Below are 9,995 nucleotides of genomic sequence, written 5' to 3'. Positions count from 1 at the left end.
CAAATGTATAAGCTCTTGCATGTTCAAGGTGATGAATTACATATTAAAATAATTAGGAATGAGAAAAAAATGAGAACAACAATGTAGTATAATATAGGACAGAAAATACATTCTATATTATAGTAATCTAAAACCATATACATGAATACAAATTAATAATATGACATTAACTCATAGAAATCATCATTCATTTATAGAAATCTGGTTTTCCAGATTTCCATATCTCTGGGACTGGGAGTGTCTTTGGTACCATCCTTCACCTACTTCATCTCGGAAACTGAGCAGAAATGGGTCTCTTTAGTTCTGAGGCAGGAGTGTACCTGAGAAATTCAAGTGGAGGATTCTGCAATCATTAAGAAACAGTTCTGTGTATCCTATCTCCGTGTCTCCTGACATGTAAGGTTTGACAAATATATGTGTTAGCAAAACTATGTATATTAGGATGCTGCGGAGATGATATATATATATATCTTTATCCATTCATTTGTTGATGGGCATTTTGGTTGTTTCTATATACAGTAAAACCATGGATTGCAAGTAACTTGGTTTGCGAGTGTTCCACAAGAAAAGCAAACATTTCTGATACATTTTAACTTGGTAAACAAGTGATGTCTTGCAATACGAGTACATAGTTTGTTTCCAGAACAAATTATGCTCGTGAACCAAGGTATTACTGTATGTCTATTGTGAATAATGCTGCAACAAACTGGAGAATATATATATATGTATATATATATATATATATACATATAAATATACATATATATGTGTATATATATATATACATATATATATATATATATATATGGAGAGAGATAGAGAGAGAAGTGGAATTTTGTATTTCCAATAACCCTGTTTAGTGAGATTTTGTACAGACAAGGAGAGGTATTAGGACTGTTTCCTTTTTATTTTAACACACCAGTATTATTTATTTTCTTTTAACCATAAGAATACATTGGCTTAGTACTTAAATAAACATGTAAAAATGTTCCAGGGCATTTTGGTAAGCTGGAGAGAGTAAAATGAAGTATCTTCTCATTCCTCTCTCTAGGCCAGAGGTCTCCACAGCCCTCTAAATGTGGTTACTGTAAATAGTAGCTCCAGGTGAATCTGGTAAGAAGAAAGAGGTGGGAGGGGTCTACGGGCAGAGGCACAGATCTTAGGGGCATCCATTTGACCTTGTCACAAATATCCCCTCCAAAGCTACTTTCTGCTCCTAGCTGCATATTCAAATGCCAGGTTGGTTTACCTGATCTGTACACACAGCTCAGGAGGCTGAAGAATTGAGGGACATTTTCATATTTATTTCAAGGGAATTTTACAGTCTGGCTTCTAGGCACATACCAGGGCAGGGTCTGAGCATGGAAGATGGTGGAAGCGATAAGCACCAGGGATCACACCCTTGGCCTTGAGCTGGTGCTCTTTTCCTGCGAAATATTGGGGTCCGAGCCACCCTTCAGTTGTCCATGCCAGAGCTGTCCTGATAAAGTTTCTGAGCCTGAGATGAGTCCCATGGTCTACTGTGCCTCTTCCCCCAGCATCTTCACACAGGTGTAAAGAAACATTCAACGGTCTTTGGAGAGGAGAGAGAGGAGTAACTAAGGAAACAGGCAGCCCTAAGCGGGGTGAATGGAGAAGGAAGGGCCGGTAGGCCTTAGCATTGGTGGGAGAGTATCATGGGCACTGGGAAGCTGGTGAACATGAACGTCATGTTTCTATACATTTTGTTTATTGATACTATGCACCTCCTCCCAAGTGCTTCCCAGCGGGTGACTGTGGAACTTCCTGTCTCTCCTCCTTCCGCCCAAGTTGAGAAGCGCCTCCCAAAGTCACTGCTCAGCTCTGTGCACAGGTCTGGCCAGGACATTTCTTGTTTTCTAGGAACTCAGAGCCCTCTCAGAGGCGATCCTAGTGGTTGCTTCCTGTGGACTCCTCCCTGATTCCCTCTGTCTTGGGGTTGTAGGAAGAGAACTGGGGAGGATTGGCCTAATCATGTCTGGGTCCCCACCAGACTGGCCGAATTCACAGAATTCCAGTGCATAATCATTGTTCCCTGGAAAGGCCAGTGCGCCAGAGCCAGGGACGCTGCAACTGTGGTACCGCACCACCAACATACTGCTTTCCGGGCTGTAGGCATGTCTTTCACTTCTGGGCCTCAGGCTCATAGGCGACCCATCCTCATACATGGTCTTTGTTCAAGGACCAAGGAGGTAGCCCATGTCCATTGCTAGAACTGTGTCGACCACAGGAAGTGTATTCCTGAGAGTAGAATCCTGGCCACCTCTTCCTGTAGTAGGGTCTGGACATAGAAAGTGGAGCTGGACACTCACTGTTGCCCAGTCAGGTCCTCCCTCCACCCTGAGCTGTGAATGGGCAGGCTGGCCAGAAACCAACTCTGACATTTCCGGTGTCTTTATTCCATCCACTGGACATTTATCAGCACCAAACAAATACTTTCTGATGCTGAAGATCAAAGGATGAGTGAGAGAGGGTCCCTGCTTGGCCTCCAGGGGCTTCTCATCTAGTGGCAGAACTCATAACACGGGACAGCCCGGGGCCTCATATTCCCTCCTACCTGCTCTTTTCCCTGCCTACCCAATCAGCAGTGTGATCGATCCCTCCGTGTCTCCTTATTGGACCTTGGTCCTGTTTGTCTCCTCTCTCTCAGCCTCTCATTTCCATGGATGCCCATTCAAGTCAATTCTATTGTGAAAGGACTGAAGAGGGATTTTCCAAACCTTATTTAGCCATTTTTATTATGTCAGTCATCGTTTTACAATGGAGACTGATTTCTGATCAGAGATAGAACATACTGGACAGTTTGAAGAGTATTTTTGGACACTGTGCAGCCACCCTTCTAAATCTTATCTCAACATCTGCACCCTGGGATCCTTTCATTCACCACACATTTATGGAGCTTCTGCTCTGGGCCAGGCATTTTTCCAGGCCTTAGGAATAGAGCAGCTAGCAAAGCAAAGTGTCTGTCCACATAGACTTACATTCTAAAGTGGAGGCAGCCTGAGGAACAAAGTGCTATATGATGTGACGGCTGCTAATATAAGGGTGAAATTCGGCGACTCAATAACATATATAGTTTGATTTAGCTGGCTTACAGTTTGATCCTTCCTGATATTCAGCTGTTTTCTCCTTGTTTCTCCCCTCACTGCCTGACTGAAAAACTCTGTTCTGTTCCCTGTCCTAAATCTACCAGTACCTCGTTAATCCATTTAATCAACAGAATCCCAACCTCAAAAGAGCAATTTCTCAATCCTCAGGCGCCCAGACACTGGAATCCATTTTGCAATTCCCTTGCTGTTTTTACTGCTGATGCATAAAGCCCCAGGCCATGGTGGCCGAGTCAGAGTCCAGAGTCTGGAGATAACATTATCTTAAAACAGACCAGACCCCAGGAAGCAATGTCAGTCCTGGGACCTGCCTGCCTGACTCCTGCTTTCCTTTGTCCTTCTTCCTGTGCACCTATAAAACCTTCTGTCTGTTCTAGGAATGGGGAGATGGCCTTTGGACAGGAGTCCACCATCCTCCCAGAATGCCGGCATTCTGAATAAATTTGCTTTTCTTTCCACCAGTCTTATCTCTTGATTTTTAACTTTTTCAAGCAGCAGGCAGCTGGTCCTTAGCACGGTATCACTAGTATGATAAATACCATGTAAAGAAATGAAACATGATGAGGGGTTAGAGAATACTGGCAGAGAGTGGGGTGCTCTGATAGATGAGGTGGTCAGGAGAGTCCTCTCCAAGAATACTGGGCGAAGGAGTCAGGCAGGTAACTGGGGAGATTCCTTGCAAGGCAAAAACGATAGACAGTGCAAAGATCCTGGGGCCAGAGCTACTGGATCTGCGTGAGAATCAGTAAGGAGGACAAGGTGATTAGAGCAGAGCAGGGAATGGGAAGAGGCACCGAAGGTGACGCAGGGCCTTGACTCCCATGACCCAGACTCTGCTGTTTCTTTTGGGTGAGAAGGAAAAATTGTTGGAGGGTTTCGAGTGGGGAAGTGATCTAACTTTTGTTCTAAAGGACTCCTGTGCCTACGCTGTGGAGAATACATATACTGGAGGAAGAGAAGAGTGAAAGCTGAGAGATTCTTTGCAGCCATCCGGGTGAGAGAGGAAGGCTGGAATCCAGGTGGCAGTGGTAGAAGGGACAAGAAGTGATTGAATTGGGGATATATTTTAAAAGCAGAGCCCACAGAGAATGTTGGTTCTAAGGTCTTGGCTACAACTCAGTTGTCAACAACTATTTGAATAATCACATTCCAAGTAGAAAAACAAAACCATTTGAAAACACACGTCTTCATTGTTAAGCAAAACATAATACCCAGTGACCAAGGGACACTAATATTAAGACATGAAATAGTCAAAGATAGGCGGGATGCCTGCGTATGTTTATCTGATGGTTTTGTAGAACTTTTTATACTTCGCTATTTAGAAAAATAATAATGAAAAACGATAGAGATATACAATATTATTTCCCAACGAAAGAAAAACCCGTTTAAATAATATTTTGTCTGAAAAACAGGACTCCTGAGGGGTTTTCATTACTCTGAAAGGATGTGTGACTCCCGCGTTGCGGCCAGCAGTGCTAATAGCTGTCTGGGTAAATGAAGTTTAAATAAGCAAGAAAATGTGTTAATCAACATCACACAAATGAAATCTAGTGGCCACAGGCCCACCAAGAAACATTGAATTGTGTGAGTCGGCTGGGTTGAAGGGTGGTTAATCCTTTAAACTTGAGCAGGTTGGCCCTCTCTGAGAGATGGGTCTTAGGGCTCGCTGTGTCCTGCCTAATGCCTGTCCCACATCCCCTGCCTTGATCCGCCGCCTGCCTTCAGACCTACCAGCCCTCGGCTCCGCGACCCTGCCCGCCCCTTCCCGCCCCTTCCCTGGCTACGCCCTCCCCGGTTACGTCACCGCGGCCCTGCCCACCCCACTCTGGCCACGCCCCCACGCAGCGCTGGTATCTTCCCTAGACACGCCCCCTCCCCCCACCTCCCAGGGCCGCGCCGGCGCGCGGGCCGCGCGAGCGGCTTTGTGGGCGGATCTTGCGCAGCCGCCGGGACCCTTGCGTGCACCGCTTTCCGCCCCCGGCCACCCGCGCCTCCACGGACACGCACTTCCTGCGAGGCCTTCCTGCGCACCTTAGGCGACCCGAACCCAGCCGAGCCCAGCCCTGCCTTTCCAAGCGGTTCGCCATGGTGGACGAGCTGGTGCTGCTGCTGCACGCGCTCCTGGTGCGGCACCGCGCCCTGAGCATCGAGAACAGCCAGCTCATGGAACAGCTGCGGCTGCTGGTGTGCGAGAGAGCCACCCTGCTGCGCCAGGTACGTCCGCCGAGCTGCCCGGTGCCCTTCCCCGAAACGTTTAACGGCGAGAGCTCCCGGCTCCCCGAGTTTATCGTGCAGACGGCGTCTTACATGCTTGTCAACGAGAACCGGTTCTGCAACGACGCCATGAAGGTGGCATTCCTGATCAGCCTACTCACCGGGGAAGCCGAGGAGTGGGTGGTGCCTTACATTGAGATGGATAGCCCCATCCTCAGTGATTACAGGGCCTTCCTCGAGGAGATGAAACAGTGTTTTGGTTGGGATGACGACGAAGAGGACGACGACGAAGAAGAAGAAGATGATTACTAGGCCTGGAGACCCTCGGGCCTAAGGGGGAAGGGCTCTGCACGCCGCCACCTCCCCCACCCCCCCTTCCTGCTCCTCCCGGAGCCACCCTTCTCCCCCTAGCCCGCCCATCTTCTTCCCTCTCCTACCCTCTGGTCCTCTCCCTCGTCCCCCCTCCCCCCGGAGCGCTTGTCTTTGTTCCAGAAATTGTGCTCCAGTTACGTGCTGGGGCTGGGGGTTTGCTCTGAAGCGCGCTGCCACCCACTCTGGCCAGCCCCGGGAAGCACCCCTGCTAATGTGGACTGTGTCCTGAGCCCCAGCTCTAGGGCAGGTCCCTGTTACCAACTGGTCAGACTATGCCCTGCCCTGCCAACTGCCAGGCCAACATCTGCCCAGAGACCTACGCTGCCGCTAACTACACCACCATTCACCACATTCTAGCGACAGACCACCGCCTTTGGAGATGAGGACCAACCTAGAAGATGGGTTGGCTACACCTCCTTGGACATTTATTTGGACAGCTCACCAGCCCCCGAAGGGGCCAATCTTTCAACCGGGTTAGTTCCCTACCTGTTTGCAGAGGTCTCCCCTGCGCCACCAGATTGCTGCAGGGGCCTAGTGTGCCTGGCAGCCAAATTGTTGACATTTCTTTTCTCCTATGCACTAGTTTTGCACAGCTGTCATTTTTCTTTATAAATTGCAGCAGTCTAAAAAGAAAAACAGGCACTCAGCCAAGCTTCTCAATACTACCTGGAAAAAGTACTTGCGTTCTTTTCAATAAATATCAAGCACTACGAAAAAAAACAAAAGGAGTGTCTTTAATGGTTAAGTGCTATCACTGGCCCCGACCACTCTCACTCGGCCTCCCATTTTTCCCATTGAGATCCGGGAACTTAGGTCAATCCCAGAATTCCCCACGGTCATCTCTAGGCTACAGAGGACAGCTACCATAGGGCTTTAGAGGGATTTTGGGGCCTCCAGGGTGGCACACCATCTCTAACTGGGACACTTGGGAGTGAAAGGGGGTGCTATTAATTAGGCTGGGACAACAGGAATAATCTGGACACATACAGTGTTCCTATCTTCTTGAGCCTTTGGTTTCCTTCCTCAACCCTGCCAGGGAAATTTGGCCCCTTAATCCTTTATTGCCTGTGGGGTGCTGTTGAATTCAGGCTTTAATTAACAATGGAGCACATTATTATAATACCCCTTTCAGGTGCTTGAGCTAACATTAAATCCTGGATCCCTGGTATGTGCACCACGATAGCCTGATCTGAACGTTTTATCCAGCTTGGGCAGACACCCTTAGAATCCTTACCCATTCATGTGCCCCAGATTCCTGCCTAAGAATTTGGCAAGATGCCTGGCTAGCTCCTGAACTAAACCTTGTGCTGCTGAACTATGCTGAGATCTCTTTAAGGGCTCAGAGGTATTGAAGGAGTAGGGTGCTGAGAATAATCTGCATACTTTTGTGAGGTCCTTATCCCAGGTTAAGTCATTGAAATATTAGAGAAGCTGAGTTAGGGGATTTAGGGGGCTACCCCAGGGTGCCAGGAACTTTCAGGAGGATTTGAGGAGTTCCGAGTTCTCATTCTCATCTCCATCTGCCCAAATGTCATTGTATCATGCCTGGAGCTAGCTCTACCTTAGGAACTCTTAACGAATTCAGGTAATAAATGTCCTTACTGTTTTAAGAACTTTGGAGGCTGGGTATTTTTTTTCCTTGTACTGGTAAACCTCACTGTGGTTTAAATGAATACTACTCATCCTACTGGTCACCTCACAGGTGTGGATTCAGTGAGATCACACTCATGAGGTACGTAGAACTGCTACATGGTGAGCACTCAGTAAACATGGGCTGTTACTCCCAGGCCTGGGAATCAAAATCTCGCTTGGGAAGCATATCTCTTGCTATGAGCTTGGCTTTAGTTGCCATGAACAGGAGCACAGTAGGCTCTGGGAGAGTGGAAGTGAGCATCATGGCAAGACCTCGTTTACCCTTTGGAATCTGACATGAAGTCACAGCCAGTTAATTTACTTGGTGAACAGGCCAAGTCCAGGGCAGGAGTTAGTTTCTCGGCCTAGGAAAGTTGTTTATGGAGGGTAGGGACAGGGCGGATATGACTTAGCAAAGGAGGTTGAGGCCCACATTAGGGGTTGATGTGGGGAAGTGGGCAACAGCTGAAAGCTAGGTAAAGGGTCCGGCGACACCAAAAATTAGTCATTCAAAATGATCTGTGGTCCAGGTGTACTGAGAGGAGTTAGAGATGTGCTAGTGAATGAAAGGTCAGGTGGCTGTCCTCGTAGTGATCCTCGTTTGTTGCTTTTATGGTGTCTTGGGCCAGAACTAGGAGGATATCTAGCTTACAGGTAGGGTCCAGGAAGAATCTAGGTTGTGATTAGATCTGGGAGTGACCTTCCCAGTGTGGAAGTTGAAGTAGATGAGATTGACTCCCCACCATCAAACCAAGTGAGCACCTGCTCTAGGGGGAAGAAGGCTCCGTAGTCAGTGAGGATGGCAATGCCAAGGCAGCATCTGAGGAGCATCCCCGAGAGCTAGGCCAAGGAACTTCTTGGAACTGAGGTGCATGAGCTTGCTTGGAGTACGTGTATGCGTGTGATAAAAGAACAGGTTACGCTGTGAGCTGCAGAGAAGGATAATGTGAGAATCTGGCTACCTTGGGGGCAGATTCTGTAATACATAAAAGCACAGATATTGACAAAGGCTCTGCCACCCAGGAAAGGATTCATGACTGCACCATAAGGCAGAGCGAAAGAGAATGGAGAAGTTAATAAGCATGTCTAGAGATAAAAAACACTGCTTAGATGGAAACTAGTAAGAATGGGTGGAAATGCTGAAATCGTAAATATGAACTTCAGAGACCTCAATCCTCATCTAGGGCATCCTGGACTTGAAATGGTCCCTGAAATGACACTATGAATGAAATGTCATACTTAACGTCATACTCATTTATATGAGTATATGAGTATATATTAATAAACGTCATACTCATTTAATCCTATTAAGTCAACCAATGTATCTTGGGATTTCTCTAATGATTTGAATAGGTAAGCACTGCCTCCCATTAATTCTGTGTTGCTGTGTTTTGCAGGATGGTATATAAACAGTAAAAAGTTCAGCAATGATAAAGTAGGCAGACTAGAGGGACACATCTTGTTGAAATTAGTGAGATATTTTTTAACAAATGAACCTTAAAAAATTTTCTAGGTTCTTAAAAACAATTGAAACAAAGCTAGGAAAGGGTTTTCAGTACAAGATCCTGAGGTTTTTCCTCATTGGATGGTTAGGGTGGGCTAATTGTATGAAGCGTATTTATTTGCTTAGACATATGAATTTTGCTAAAGTCATGTTAAAAATGTCTAGTAGTTTGCATCACGGGCTAGTTCAGGTATATTATTCCTGACAGTCTTTTTTTTAGATGTTTTTATTGGGGAATTGGGGGAATTGGGGAAGGGAACAGTGTTGGTGAATTGGGGAAGGGGAACATTGTGTTTTTCCAGGACTTATCAACTCGAAGTCAAGTTTTTGTCCTTCAACCTTAGTTGTGGAGGGCACAAGCTTAGCTCTAAGTCCAGTTGCCGCTTTCATTCTAGTTGCAGGGGGCGCAGCCCACCATCCTATACAGGTGTTGAACCGGGAACCTTGCTGCTAAAAGCATGTGCTCTCACCAGCTCAGCAGCAGCTCAGCTCACTGGCCCATGTGAGAATCCAACCGGCAACCGTCTGTTGCTCAGAGCTGGCGCTCTTAACCAACTGAGCCACTCGGCTGGCCCCTATTCCCTACAGTCTTATGTCCACTAAGTTCTAAAGGTAGATACAATGAACACATGTTTGGTGTCTTTCCACAGTGCTGGTAACCGCGTACTTCCCTTCATGAAAATCAGATCACCGTCCTTGCATTTTTATCTTCTGGTCTGAAATGCCTCTGTTAGGATTTGTTCCTTTATCTTCAAATGTTCTATTGTCCAGAGACTTATTTTCAAACAATGCAGTTAGCTTGGGATGGGTAATAGCTTGCTTAAAGTAGTAATTATGAACAGCATAGCAAGATTTGTTAATGGAGCAGAAGCCCTCCCCTGGGTGTGTTGAGGGAATACTGGGGAGGCGCTGCAAAGGGGGATTCAGAATAGCCAGATGGCAATATTTACGTACCTCCCTTTCTCCCCTCAGGGCCTGCTATCTGAGCTATAATCAATAAGAAATTGATTTTTCTTATACTAGCTATAAGATTTGCATACCTCCTTCTCTCTGTAAATCACAAATGATTTCATCAGCAAAGTTGCAATACTATAATTCTTATATTTTAGCCAAAGTCCCTTATACAGTGAACTTAACCGAATTTGCCA

At 46.6% G+C, this 9,995-nt stretch overlaps 1 protein-coding gene across 1 annotated transcript; it reads left to right on the top strand.

The window, feature by feature from the left end:
* The first annotated feature begins 5,012 nt into the window (after positions 1–5,012).
* LDOC1 (LDOC1 regulator of NFKB signaling) lies at positions 5,013–7,299 on the top strand. Its single transcript, XM_019646485.1, has one exon. The coding sequence runs from the start codon at positions 5,211–5,213 to the stop codon at positions 5,649–5,651; it is 441 nt and encodes a 146-aa protein (XP_019502030.1). The 5' UTR covers positions 5,013–5,210; the 3' UTR covers positions 5,652–7,299.
* Positions 7,300–9,995: the final 2,696 nt, after the last annotated feature.

This window comes from Hipposideros armiger, unplaced genomic scaffold (assembly GCF_001890085.2).
Source record: "Hipposideros armiger isolate ML-2016 unplaced genomic scaffold, ASM189008v1 scaffold_103, whole genome shotgun sequence".
NCBI classification, from domain to species: domain Eukaryota; kingdom Metazoa; phylum Chordata; class Mammalia; order Chiroptera; family Hipposideridae; genus Hipposideros; species Hipposideros armiger.
The sequence above is the reverse complement of the archived record's forward strand: the minus strand, read 5'-3'. Positions and strand labels throughout refer to the sequence as shown.

Excerpts from the sequence above, each read along its gene's own strand:
- LDOC1 (XM_019646485.1), top strand. The coding sequence starts at position 5,211 with ATGGTGGACGAGCTGGTGCTGCTGCTGCACGCGCTCCTGGTGCGGCAC.